This window comes from Diadema antillarum, unplaced genomic scaffold, assembly GCF_040938485.1.
Source record: "Diadema antillarum isolate AM-2024a unplaced genomic scaffold, OU_Dant_1.0 seq00000368_RagTag, whole genome shotgun sequence".
Lineage (NCBI taxonomy): Eukaryota > Metazoa > Echinodermata > Echinoidea > Diadematoida > Diadematidae > Diadema > Diadema antillarum.
Genome location: NW_027271369.1, coordinates 3,884,587 through 3,897,641, shown reverse-complemented (window position 1 = coordinate 3,897,641; position 13,055 = coordinate 3,884,587). Strand labels below are relative to the sequence as shown.

At 40.3% G+C, this 13,055-nt stretch overlaps 1 protein-coding gene across 1 annotated transcript in view; it reads left to right on the top strand.

Annotated features, from left to right (window-relative positions):
• The window catches only part of LOC139731340 (extracellular matrix protein 3-like), a 52,945-nt gene that overhangs the window by 16,718 nt on the left and 23,172 nt on the right, over positions 1 to 13,055 (top strand). The window contains exons 5-6 of the mRNA XM_071642231.1: positions 5,275 to 5,424; positions 10,602 to 10,811. Coding sequence (XP_071498332.1) covers positions 5,275 to 5,424; positions 10,602 to 10,811 — 360 coding nt within the window. The remainder of the gene's footprint in view (positions 1 to 5,274; positions 5,425 to 10,601; positions 10,812 to 13,055) is intronic.

The window sequence follows — 13,055 nt, the reverse complement described above, 5'->3', positions numbered from 1 at the left end:
CATGCGATCTTTTCTAAACATTGAAATGGTGTGATTTTCCTTAACACCCCAGAATACTTGGGACTAGTCTGCAGTGGGTTAATTTACAATGGATTTCTTGTTTTAGAGTGATGATAAGACATTGATAATGAAAGAGTGCATGGATCATAATTGCTTCATTCTGACTGGTTAAAATTCTTGATTCCATGTGTTCCAGAATCAATTCAAAACAGTATTTTATAGGTTCAATGTTCACAAAATCTCAAAAGCACATTATATGTTCATTCACTGTTCCCCAAGAGCTGGCCATTGTTATAATCCTTTTTGCATACTGGTACTTTCTGTTTGCCAAATTACTAGCAGTTCAGGTTCAATGTTCTCATCAATTCCCCCATTTTTGATTATGCCATCTCTCAACTGGCAACTTTGTGCATCTGTTGAACAGATCAGTCAATAATTTCATTCCAACGCTTAATTCTAAAATCCCAACTTCTCTCAAAAGCAGCACCTCCTCTAGCCAAAGCCTGTGCGTAAATACAAACTGCCCTGCTACACATCACCCCGCCAGGTGCTTACAAATTGCTCAAATTAGGTTGCCTCTATCTAATTTGGGCCCTCTCATTCAACTTTGGCTTCTTTCAACATATATCCCTCCCCCTTATGTCACTCCTTAGGCAGGGATTTCCCACTTGGCTCGCATGCTCACGTGCTGCTAGTGAACCTGACCCCATCCCTGCCATATTCAGTTGGTCACAGTTGCAAAGACCATCAAAAGTAAGGGTTTCTAGGTGCAGAAAGCCACAGTTCAAATCTGCTGAATATTCCTCTCGTGCAAAGTTCACCCAAAGTACTGCTTTTCAGGACAGATCGACTCTCCTACTGTCCCAGAGATTTCCCAGCAGCAGGTGGATTTTGCATTGAGAAGCAAAATTAGAATTTGTGACATCACTGCAGGACGACAATATCAAGAAAACAAAAAGAGTTCGACATATTTTCATATTTCTAGCAAAATGAAAGTGCACTTGACTTACCTGTCTTAGCAATCATGGGGAACAATATTACCCTTAACATGTGTCAGGAAAAAATTTAGGAAATTTGTACTTTTCATTTCAAAAAAAGAAAAAAAATTGTGGAAACCTCTGTATATCTTCTTCATAATATCGTTGCCCTGCAGTGGTGTCACATGTCTTCTCATCCAGTGAAGGTGGCACTAAAACTTAAGTTAAGAAATTCACAACTTTTGAAAGGATTGTCCAATTTTGTACATTCTACTGCTTTTGCTGCATTTACTGAACCCAGACATATGTTTGGGTGAACATGGCCTTTAAATGAAAAACTCAAGAATCAGAACAGAAGAAAAAAGTGGTCAAAGTTACCCGCATATCAATCATTACATCTTCATTCACAAATCAGCTGTTTTGACCATAACTGTAAGTGAGCAAATCTCCTTATGAGGAAGTTTCAAGCCTGATTTTTGTTTTCTTCCTTCAAGAGACAAAAAGCCAGTCAACAAAGTTGAGCAAAGTCGAGTTCAATTATGCCCCCACGGAGAGTAGGAAGTCTGATCAGAGAAAACTTGAGTACAAGGACACAATCCAAGCTCTCAAGAGGGATACAAAGAATTTTTGATTTATTAATGAAAGCCTGTCAAAGTATGAAGCAGTTAATACATTCAGGAATAAAACATTTACACAAGCACAGGAAGCTTTCACATTTGCCACATTATCACTTTCTATATAAATGGGGGGGGGGGAATGTCTGATTCCACTTTGAATCAGTTACTGGAGGTCATTCTATCACACAGAGGTAAAGCCATAGTTAAAATTCTCTCAGTTTAACTCTAAATTCTTGGACATGCAGAGGAAAAGATTTGTCCTTTGTCATTGCCGTGGAAGCAAGTCACAAAATTTGCTCAAGATCTGTCTCTAGGTGAATCCGGAATTAATTTTCATAACTTTCAGGCAAATGTGTCATTTGCTGGCAAAAGACATTGACAAGATGAGTAATGAACAGAGTTCCTAAAATCTATTCATGTTCCAATTCCCAAAGATCTGTACGCTGTAGATATATACCCGCCTTCATTAGAAAGCTCTGCACCACATGATAAACAAACAATACAAAAATAAGTTTCATAAAGTTCTCTCCCCGAGACTGCTGTGATTGAATCAGTCAAGGATTCAACCCAAGTCATTGTGCAGTTTGGTCTTTGAAAGTCTTGCAATGGAGGTAAGATAAGTCTGACTAACACTACTGAAACTGTCTCAAGGATACCCTCGCTCTAGAAAAAAAAATGAAGAAAGAGAAGGAATGAATCGCTTATCGAGTTTTTTCTCTTTGCGATTTAAGAAACATCCCGTGGGTGGAACCATTGTCGTAGATGGATTGGATTGACTAGGAAGGACAGAATTAGAGATTCAATTGTTAGTAAAAATCACCTTTATAAAAAAAAAGAAAGCACCCCAAACCCGCAGCAAATTCCTTCCTAGTGTCTGCTACTATTCCGGTTGAACCCCTTTTGCAAGCAGCCGAAATGTCATTGAATGCAATTTTGCGGTAAACATACCTTATATAATTCTCAAGGAAAGGGAGATGTGTTTGTTATTGTATTTTAAAAAGAAAAGTAAAGGAAGAAAAATTTCAATGTAACATTGCAAACATGATAAACGTGGGGATTTCAAATCATAAAATGTTGCAAATTTATTCATTTCTGCTCTGTTTCTCTGTCTTTCTTCTTAAAAATAAAGCAGTAAAAGCGTAGGGAGAAGAAGTACCCCTGTTAGTTTCGAATCTTGAGAAGTTTGAATCGAGAAAAAGCCAAACATCTACAAGTTCTCGTAGGATCGCACACAAGCGCACACACACACAGAGCGATAGAAATTTAAAGCCAGTAGTAGAAGCCCTTCATGAATCCACCACGCCTTGTTGCCATCGGAGGACGAACCTGGCCTGGCACAGCTAGTCTCCTTGTCTATCCCTGGAGGTTGAATGAAATATCTCTCAGGATCCTCCAGCGGGAGCTTTTGTTGTATCGGGAGACGAAAAGCCGTCTGATTTACAAGACGCAAGGGAGTGATGCACCTGTTGAGTCCAGTATTCAGATGCCTGTGGCTCTTCCTTTCCGTGTGGAAAAGAAAAAGACCCAACAACAAACAAATCCCCAGAAAGGAATGAAATATAATATGGCTAGAGTTTGTGAATACTATCAAGGCTAAATCAATATGTAGTGAATCATTTCTCATTCCACATATCTGATCTCCTATATCCCCTTTTTTATTCTTCTCCTTTGTTCATTTATTGGAATGACGAATGCGTGATATATTTGCACGTCTCGCAATTGATGCAGTGAGACATAGCCTTATTTTTTGGGGGGGGGGGTGGTGGGGTTAGTATAAAGTCAAGGATTATCAGATAATGGGGACATTGTTGTTCCTCGCTAATAGTTTTTGTTTTGTCCCGAAAGAAAGTCACGACATTCGAAAGAAAGTCACGACATTTGATATGCAAATGTTTGATTCACAGTCCTGTTTAAATGACTTGCAATGAACCGCATATGAAAGTCTATGAAAGCCTCATTCATCAAAATGATATAGAAAGAAACAGGCACATTATGTACTCATAAATTTGCAGAAATGAAGGTAAAGAAGGATAGAAAAATTCTTCACTTTGTATGCAACTAACAAAATATGTAAGCTGTGTACAGATGAGAAAGGAAAAAAAAACCAGAAAAATGTAGTCATATGGAGCGGGACTTTGATTAATGAGTTGTGGCATTAACTTCAATGTCGAGGGAAATGATTTGTACGCTAGGGAAATGATGATTATTTAAGGACATGCCGCCGATTAATCTCTTTTGACTGTGACGCTAACCATATCCTCCCCTTGATCAAACGAGGTTTCCAAGAGCCCTCTAAGAACTGCTTTCCCACAAATATACAAGGCAAAAAACAAAAACGGGTACATACGTAAAACCACTCTGCTAATGAGGAAAGGGTAGATAATGTCCATGTCGGAAATGAATTCATTAACACAAATTCTTGCCTGTGATCTGCCAAAGGAGGCATGAGATCAAGATTATCAGAAGGAAAAAAACAAAAAAACAAGCAAACAAAAAGTGATAATACAAAATGTATTTCTCCTGTCCACTCAGAACCTGTCAGCTCTGATTCCTGGCCAAGATGTGACCAAGACATACAGTAGATTGGAAACTTAAGTGGCAGAAGCATTTGGTGTAAACTTTGGAATCATCTACCCCAAACTAGCATCTGAGTAACCACACATTCTTTTGTTATTTCCTTCCTTCCCCATTTTATCAGAGATAATGAATGTTGTGAGAGGTTCCGTAGGTGTTCCTTGTTTGTCTTTATGAATTCCTCTCGATGATTCATGGTGATTCATGGCGATGCATCACCCTTTTGCACAACATCCAAAGAATTCCTTCCAGTTTTAGATAGCAGTAGTTTTTTATTTTCTCTTCATAGAAAGAGTGAAAAGGTAAACAAATCTGTAATAGAAAAAAAAAAGGGAATCCATTAAGGGTTGCACAGAGTTCATTTAGGCGTCGAGGCTAGACACAGAACTGGCGCGCCAAGACAATGGTGGATTTACTTGCTTGGCCGACCATGGATCCACTAGGATGCTAAGTCTTCTGGCTCGCTTCCGATCATCGCGGCCCAGAAACATCCCCTGTTAAGTCCATCTCCCGTGAAAGGGTGTGACCTTGTGCGGATTAGTCTGGATGTAAATGTTTATCGTGGAGCAAAAGGGGAAAACAAAACAGTGCTCAGTCTGTTGTGGGACTTAGCTATTTGTCTCCCAAATGTTTTCATTGTGGTGCATCCTTACATAGAGATAAAACAGGTAGAGCGCATCTTTTGGAGCTTCCAACTTTACATCACTACATGAGTTCAGACGAGACATTCACTGGCATATTGAAATGTATATCACACTAGGGCAATTGAAACATATCGGTATATATATACAATTATACCTGTACGTATTTATGCATGTTTGTGTTTCTGAGTGAATATATATATATATACTTATGTGCATATATCTATGTTTGATTGATGATTTGTGTTAATTTTTGTATTTCATTACCTAAATTCAGGTAAACTGATGATAAATGTATATAAAGAAATAATACTGGTAGCTGCCTCAATCACTGCTAGTGCCATGTATGAAATATGCATGAAAAAGAAAAGCAAAATCCAATTAATTAAAAGCAAGAAACTTAATCAAATACTTGTCATTGTCATTAATGAATATTTTTTCCTTTGTCCATCCATATGTGCACAGTTCCCTCATTCTACTTCGCTGAGCCTGAGTACAAGGTTGATGAGAACCAGCCGTACATTGAGGTCCAGGTCCACCGGACTGGAACTGACATCTCCAAGATGGCAAGCATCACCGTGCAGTCCCGCGCTTCCAACCCAGTCTCTGCCGTTGGTGAGTTTTCACGTCGTGGTTCCCGGGAAGCGGGGTAGACCAACGCTCGATCACAATCTGTTTCGTGGATCACACCAGCTCTGGCTTTCAATCTCAATGCAATGGTTCTGCTTTTGCCTTTTTCCTTCCTCTATCTCAACTAACACACATTCTTTCAATGCTTGTACAGATGTCAGTAAGAGAACCCCTCCCCTTCTAGTTCTATTGGCATTCTATAAAAGTTGCAATTGATAACATTTGGATGAAATAGATTGATCACAAAAATATGTACATTGTAGCCAAGCTGTGTTTGAATCTTTAATGCTCTAAAACACAATACTTATAATAATCCTTTGCAATAAGACCACAGTGAAAATAACAGCCACAAAACCCAACAGACAAGATGGCCCTGGCATTCAGTGTTAGTGTACAGAGCATTCAGCGAACATTTTTAGAAGTACTGACATATGAGAGTCGTCACTCCCTGAGCAAGTTTGATTACATTGACATGGTCCTGTCTGACTTTCAGGAAATGGTATGACTCAAAGCCAGAATGGCATAAGGAAGGGGAAAAAAAATCACACAATGTATCTACCCTAAGATTCCCCCCCCCCCCCAACGTAACGGGATGTTTTTGCTGCCAAACAGTAATGTGCTCCCAGGTTACATCTGCTGCGAGCATGGTGCCTGAATTGAAATAGATATCCCTCTGGTTTGGACTCTGAGGCATCACAGTCTGTTGTGCAAATTGCTCCCTGCATTTCCAACACGTGAACGGAATTTTGACTCATCATACGGAAGGTGGCAAAGAGATAGTGATGTGATGGGACCATTAATAATGTACACAAGGAAGATGATGAAAATATGCACCACGTAAAACTGGGAGGGGTGAAGCAAAGTAAGTGGAAGCTAAAATAACAAAGCAAGGAGGTGATAATAATAATAGCAACCAGCAAATCAAATTTGTTTTATTGTGTTATGGTTGGTACAAGACAATAATGCAAGTTGATAAGATAATGGCCATGGGAGCCATTGAGTTTCCCTGTGAAAAGGAACAAAAAGGACAAACAAAAGAATAAGGGAAGAAATGCAAAATATGTAGAATAGGAAAAGACGGAAAAGAAGAAATGATGAAAGTGCACAAGAGTGGGCGGAAAAAATAAGAGAAGAGAAATGTCTCTATCTCCATCATCAGTGATATATCTTGATGTAACACAGCTTGTCATTTTAATGTTAGAAAGTGATGACCCCCCCCCCCCCCCCATCCTATTTTAGGGAGACACTCCCTTCCATAGCTTCCTCGGAGCATCCTTTGACCTAAAACTTAACCCCACACTCTCCACTCCATCCTTATCCGACCGATGTCATGAAAGTCAACTCAGATCATGCATGTGTTGAGTAGAAAAAGGAGACACACTGTCACAGAACTAGAAACCCCCCCCCCAAAAAAAAAAGAAAAAAAAAAGAAAAGAAGAAAACTGAAGACTTCATGCGGTTACACTTCAGAGTAATCATGACAGCGTAGTGATGAAGAGAATCACAGTGACGCTAACTTTGTTTTTCGTTTCGGGGAATGGGGGGAGGGGTGGGATGTGACCCTATCAATTACTAGAAAGTGGCTTCACAATCTGCCTTTCTGGAAGGCCACCCAACCAGGGACGAGTGTGGCTTAGTGAATTTGAAAGCTATCGTTTGCTAAAACTGTGGCCGTAGTATTGGTAGTTATCTAGTATAATGAGGTATCAGTGTAAAGTGTGCACTTTCGTTTTGTACTCATGCTATGTAGAAAGCTCAGGCATTAGTACATGATGATGTAGTAGAGTGCACGAATCAAACATCCCAAATGCTTGTTGCAAAGAGAAAAAGTGGGTCTGGTTTGCAGAGACTAAGTATGCGAGCAGACATGGGGCTGTTCACCAGTTTCACATCTAGTTCAGATCCTGTGGGGATAATGATGCCCCCCCTCCTTTTATTCCACCTGTATGTTGAAAAGAGTCCCTTTCACTGCCTCTCTATCCTTGAACCCCCTTCTACATACAACTTTCTCTCTCGGGGTCATCAATGGGGAAAATCCAGAAACCTTTAACAAAAAAAATGAGCCTGCGTAGTTTCAAACATTGCCATGCTTCACCATACACCTCCATACATTAATAGACAGTAGAACATTTTTGTCATTGCCATGCCCTGTATTCCTCTAATGTTGTAGTCCTCCTTATTATTATCTTCCTTTATTCTCCTGCTCACTTTTTCTCCCCAACCTTTTCTCTATCTGTCAATCATGTATCTATAAATATATTTCACTTTCATTCTATCTTTCTTTCTATATCTATCTCAATCTACTCCCTTGTCTGTCCATCTTTGTATGCATATCTATTCATTGATATATCTCTCACATTGTATATCTGCATATGCATATATCTACTGATTTATCTATCTATCACCTTACTTGTCTGTCTCTCTATCTATTCATATGTTTATCTTATCTATTTTCATCTCTCTCTGTCTCATGCTCTATCTATCTTCTGTAACATGGTTGCATGGTTTCACATCCAATTGTCCTGTTAGGTACTTCACAATATGCAATTGAAACGTTGGACACGTTCAGACTAGCCGGGATGGGGGCGTGATTACAGGCTATGATACCGAACATTGACTCATTGCCTGTAATGGCTTCACTAGCCAAAGAGTCAGCCAACTTTGTCGGGACAGCTTTCGAAGGGGGAAAACCCTCTAAATCTGCATGCAGGCTTCCAAAATTTTGTCACTTCTCTCTGTCAACTGAAAGAAGGATGTAGTGGAGGGGGAAAAAGAGAGATAGGGAAGGGAGGGGGGGGGGGGGGTAAATACTCTCAGACAAAATTTGCTTGCCTGAAAGGATAAAGAAATCTTCAGTCTCTTGGAATCAGCCTCACAGGAATGAGATTTCCTGCCGTGATTTCACAGGATTCCGTGCTAAGGCCCCATCCTTTGTTTTTCCTCATGAGAAATGGGGATTAGATAGAGATTCCAAGGGGGGGTGAACTCCCTGTAACTAAAGTCTCAAGCGGAATCACTCCTTTTTTGTCTTAGTTTCTCATTTTCCATCCCAAACCAAGAACACACACCTAACACAAGCCACATTTTTTCTCTGTTCTCTCCTCCCCATTTCTCTCTTTTTCTCTCGAACATTCTTCTCTAAAGTCTTGCCTTCAAGTGGCAGTTGCTACATACTCGTGGTTTTTCCCCAGGATACCAGAACAAGATGTGTAATTGCAGTTTGACAGTCTCTTGCCCAAGCCAATTAGAACTATTTCATGAAGTCTTCCTAGTAGCTTTTGACCCTTACCAGAATCAAGGTTTCGAAGAAAATCTGGAATGAAATTAAATGAAAGGAACTGAATTAGTGGCATCCTGGTGCAATCAGCAGAAGGAAAAAGATAGAGAGAGAGAAAAAGATTTTAAGAAGCCACATTCTGTCACCACCCTGCTGCTCTTCTGCATCTTTTTAAATCTGGTTTTCTTCTTTATCTGACTGCCAGTTAACTTCCTATTTCCAATTGTATACATCGCTAATCACCGTTTCTCAGTTACTGAACAAACCAACTCTACATTACTAACTCATGTACAGAACAAACTAACATGTGCAATCTTTTTTTTTCCTTATCTGACCGAGATTGCCTCTGAGGAAGGGGCCAGCTGGTAAAGCACTTGTTTCATGTTATGTCGTGAGCCAAGTGTGTGATCATTCTATGTATATTGCAATGTTTATAATGCATGCATTTGTCATTGCCTGTTCCTCATGTGCATCTATATTTCTCTGCAAATTCAATGTGAAAATTATCAGCTTAAAGTGTTGGTAAAAGTGTTTTCAAGATCCCATCCCCCAGTAATGCCTTCTTTTTATGATAATTATGCTGGAACATCACTATGCCAGAAAGCCATTGGAACTAGACAGATTTGTGCGCTTAACTGTGAGCATCTCGCATTCCCATCCACACCCAAATGTCGCCTGCCGAAATCACACCTGACGGCAAATGTGTCTATGATATGAATTTTGACACATGCCTTCTGTTATTCCTCCTAGCTCCATGCACATCAGAGAGATTGATAGGCATGTGTCAACATGGGGTTGATTCATCATTATCAGAATGGTGCATCTGTCTGACGAAAGAGACCCTGGCAAACAATGAATAGTCTGTGAACCTCATCCTATCGCCGAGCACATAGTCACCCCCAAGTTCTTAGACACCTGTTTGGTGATTTTTGGCTATCACCTAAGATTTCACAAGTGAATGCTTGGTCCGTGTTGGTGATTGGGAGTAATTATCATCCCTTGTTTATGTGCTTGTTTAAAAATGGAGTGTCTGTTGCGGATCATTGTTCGAGAAAAGAGGCCACCGAGAGATGCAGAGCCCACAACCTGTTCTGTGAAATTAGATTAAATGCAATTGCTTGTTTGCCTTCCCAATTATGATATTATTTTATCATACTATGTAATCTTTTATGCATGGATGTCACTTTTGTGTTCAAGTCTCAAAATTTGATGTGTTATGGAAGTGTCATAGATGTTATTCTCTTTTAAAAAAAGAAAAATGAAGCAAAAAAGAGCAGAGACCCCAAACTGTCATAGCAATTGGTTTTAGAGGGAACATGCATGCACACCTGTGTTGACCTAATTTGCTGTTGTGTAAACACGACTGTGGTTTGTCTGCCTCGTGCTTTTTCAACTTTCCCAATCTGACCGACTTTTGTTACTCTTGTTTTGGTCAGTCCATATTGACTCTGTGTGCTGCAATCAACTTGTGCCCAGGGAAGTAATGTAACAGTTGAGAAAACTATGAAAAACGTGTAAAAACACGGGAGAGATAACTTTGAATCTTCCTTAACCCCCTGCCTGTCAGGCAACTCTGTCTAGATATCCAGAGCACCCTAACTAATAAATGAATCCCATTGCATTCAAAAGAATAGTGTGTGAATATCCATGAATTCTTACTCAGTGACAAGGAAGTTTGCTGGTGAGAAAAGTTTACATGACACTATGAAAATCAGAATGGAAATCTACTCCACACAGATTGACAAAAAACAACAACAATAAACAAACTAGAGTGAAAAAATGAATATCTTTATGTGATGTACATAATGTGCAAGTGCAATGAGTGGTTTGAAACCTGGGATTGTAATGTGTGTCCCTCCACTTCCTTTCCCCATTCCCTTCCCAGCCAATGAGGACTATGCAGGCATCAGCCGCAACCTGGACTTCGCTCCCGGCGTCAACCTCCAGACCGTCCGCGTCTACATCATCGACGACCGCGGCCAACCACGCCTTGAGGGGCCCGAGACCTTCGAGCTGGTCCTTAGCATGCCCATGAACGGAGTGCTCGGCACACCATCTAGAACTGTCGTCACCATCAACGACACCGTCTCCGACTGTAAGTCTCTGCCCGACCGTTCTAATGTTACCTACATTGTAGATACATGTATACGATGAAAGGTTGATCTTGTGTAGAAGACAGTGCAAACTGAGTTTACCCATACAGTGTACTATCAAGTGAGACCAAGTGAAAGCAAAAATATGTGTGTTCAAGCGATCACAGTGCCCTTTCTCAAAGCCATTCTGTTGAAAAAACAAAAACACAAAAAACTGCAGTGCTTAGTTGTAGACATCCTGTACAAAATTTTGTAAGAAAAGTAAAATTGGTGCCCTACCCCACAGACTCATAATGGTACAGTCTGATATCTAGACTGATTCATTTTTGCATTCCTCCTTTATACAATCAGTACCAATTCAGAACCTGATGATGTCTCAGGGGGTTCCCCCCCCCCCATGTGGAAGTCTAGTGCCAATGGTCATCTCAGATAGATATAGGCCTTAGGCAATATCCCAAATACCATAGCAACAGAAGATTTATTTTGGTCAATCACCTTACTGATTTAATTTGCAGAATGTTTCCTCTGGTCAATGAGAAAGTAAATTTGTCTTTTTCCTTTGAGCCAGAAACAATTTCCCCAAATTGTGGAGGAAAATAGGCTGAAAAGTCCACAAATTACATTACAGAAAGTCAACGGCTGAAATGAGAATTAGCAGTTTACTTGGCAGCAGGTGCAATGATAGTGTAGGTTTTCAGACCCCAAGATCTCGTTGTTTACCATCTCTCTTTCAGTCGCAAGACGGAAATCCCAAACTTTGCTGGCAAAAGAAAAAAAAATCAATATGTGTGTTAAGATGAGAGAGTAGGATATCAGATTGGTTTTGATGCTCGTGGTGACTCAGTTATAGAGGAAGTAATCTGGATATCGTGTTCTTTTGAAAGTGAAGGGGCGGAATTGGATCGAAGCGCTCCGAAACTGGGTCTGGTGTGAAAGGCAATACGCTTGCAGGGGGGAGGTGTGGGAGGTTTGAGGGTGCCACTTTGTGTGTGAAGCAGTCCCCGGTTGACTGGCTGCAACACTCATGAACCAAGTGAAAGTGCAGTAGACTTGGGATTTATAGTCTGCTGCCGCAACATGTCACTAAAATCATGTCTCTCAGACATGGCCAAGATTATCGAGTGTGTCTCATGCAAAGTGGCCCCCATAGGGATTTCTGTATTTCTTCCTTAATAGAAACAACAACAAAAAAGAGAGGAAGGATGTTTTAATTTGCTGCAGAAAATGAAATGATTTATGAAGTCAGCCTTAAATTCATTCTGAAAAAAAGAAATCATTGTCATGTCAAATTTGTTAAATGTTCACTATGAGACATTATTGAGTGTTGTTTCAAATTAGGATACCATCAAAAATTCAATGCATGCCAGCAGTGAAACATGCTTTCATTCTTCCTTCTTGAGATCGAACTGCAGAAAGTTTCTCCACATGATGCTACAATGTACACACCGTCACGTGACGGGAAGTACGGGAAAAAGAGAACAAGCAAAAGAACAGAGTACTGTACTGACAGACTATAAAGGCAATTGACAAGCGATGCAGCGAGAGGTGTTGCATGATTTTGATCAGGACAGTTGTGGCACTAGAGCAAAGTACAACTGGTCCAAAACTCTCCAAGGTATTGGCTGCACCTGTGGGACAGAGTTGAACAGCCGATCCCCAGGGCATGGGTATTGCCAATTTGCATCCAGCGATGGGGGAAGGTGGGGGAGGGCAGGAAGAGGAGATTCAGTATGTGTGTCGCTGTCAACAGCTCTCTATTTCGACTGTAGGAACTTACACCACAGTTCCAGACTGGAGTCCAATGAAAGAAATCATCAGAAGTTTCGGGAATGACATGATATTAGTCCAATGCACTTAGAAACGAGCTGCCACCTATCACCTTCTTTGTGAGGAGTTTGATCCATTGATGACTTCCCTCTCTTTACGTGTCATCGTAAAATTTGAGCAGTCCCTGGCAGTTAGAGATGTTAGCTGCCAAGCATGATGTAATGAAAAACAGAAACATCAGAGCTGTTACGACACAACCATTACCACCCCCCCCCCCCCCCCTCCACCCAAAAAAAGAAAAAGACTGGAAAGTTGTGGAATCATTTCATAAATCATTTCATGATGCGACAAGTTGTTCATCTAAAATCTATGATCTTGGCTGAACGAGATGAGATGTGAAAAAAAAAAATGTTTGTGTGAATTGGTACTGCTTTGTGTTTATGCAGAAATAATCTGGGAGAAAGTAACTAAAAGGACAG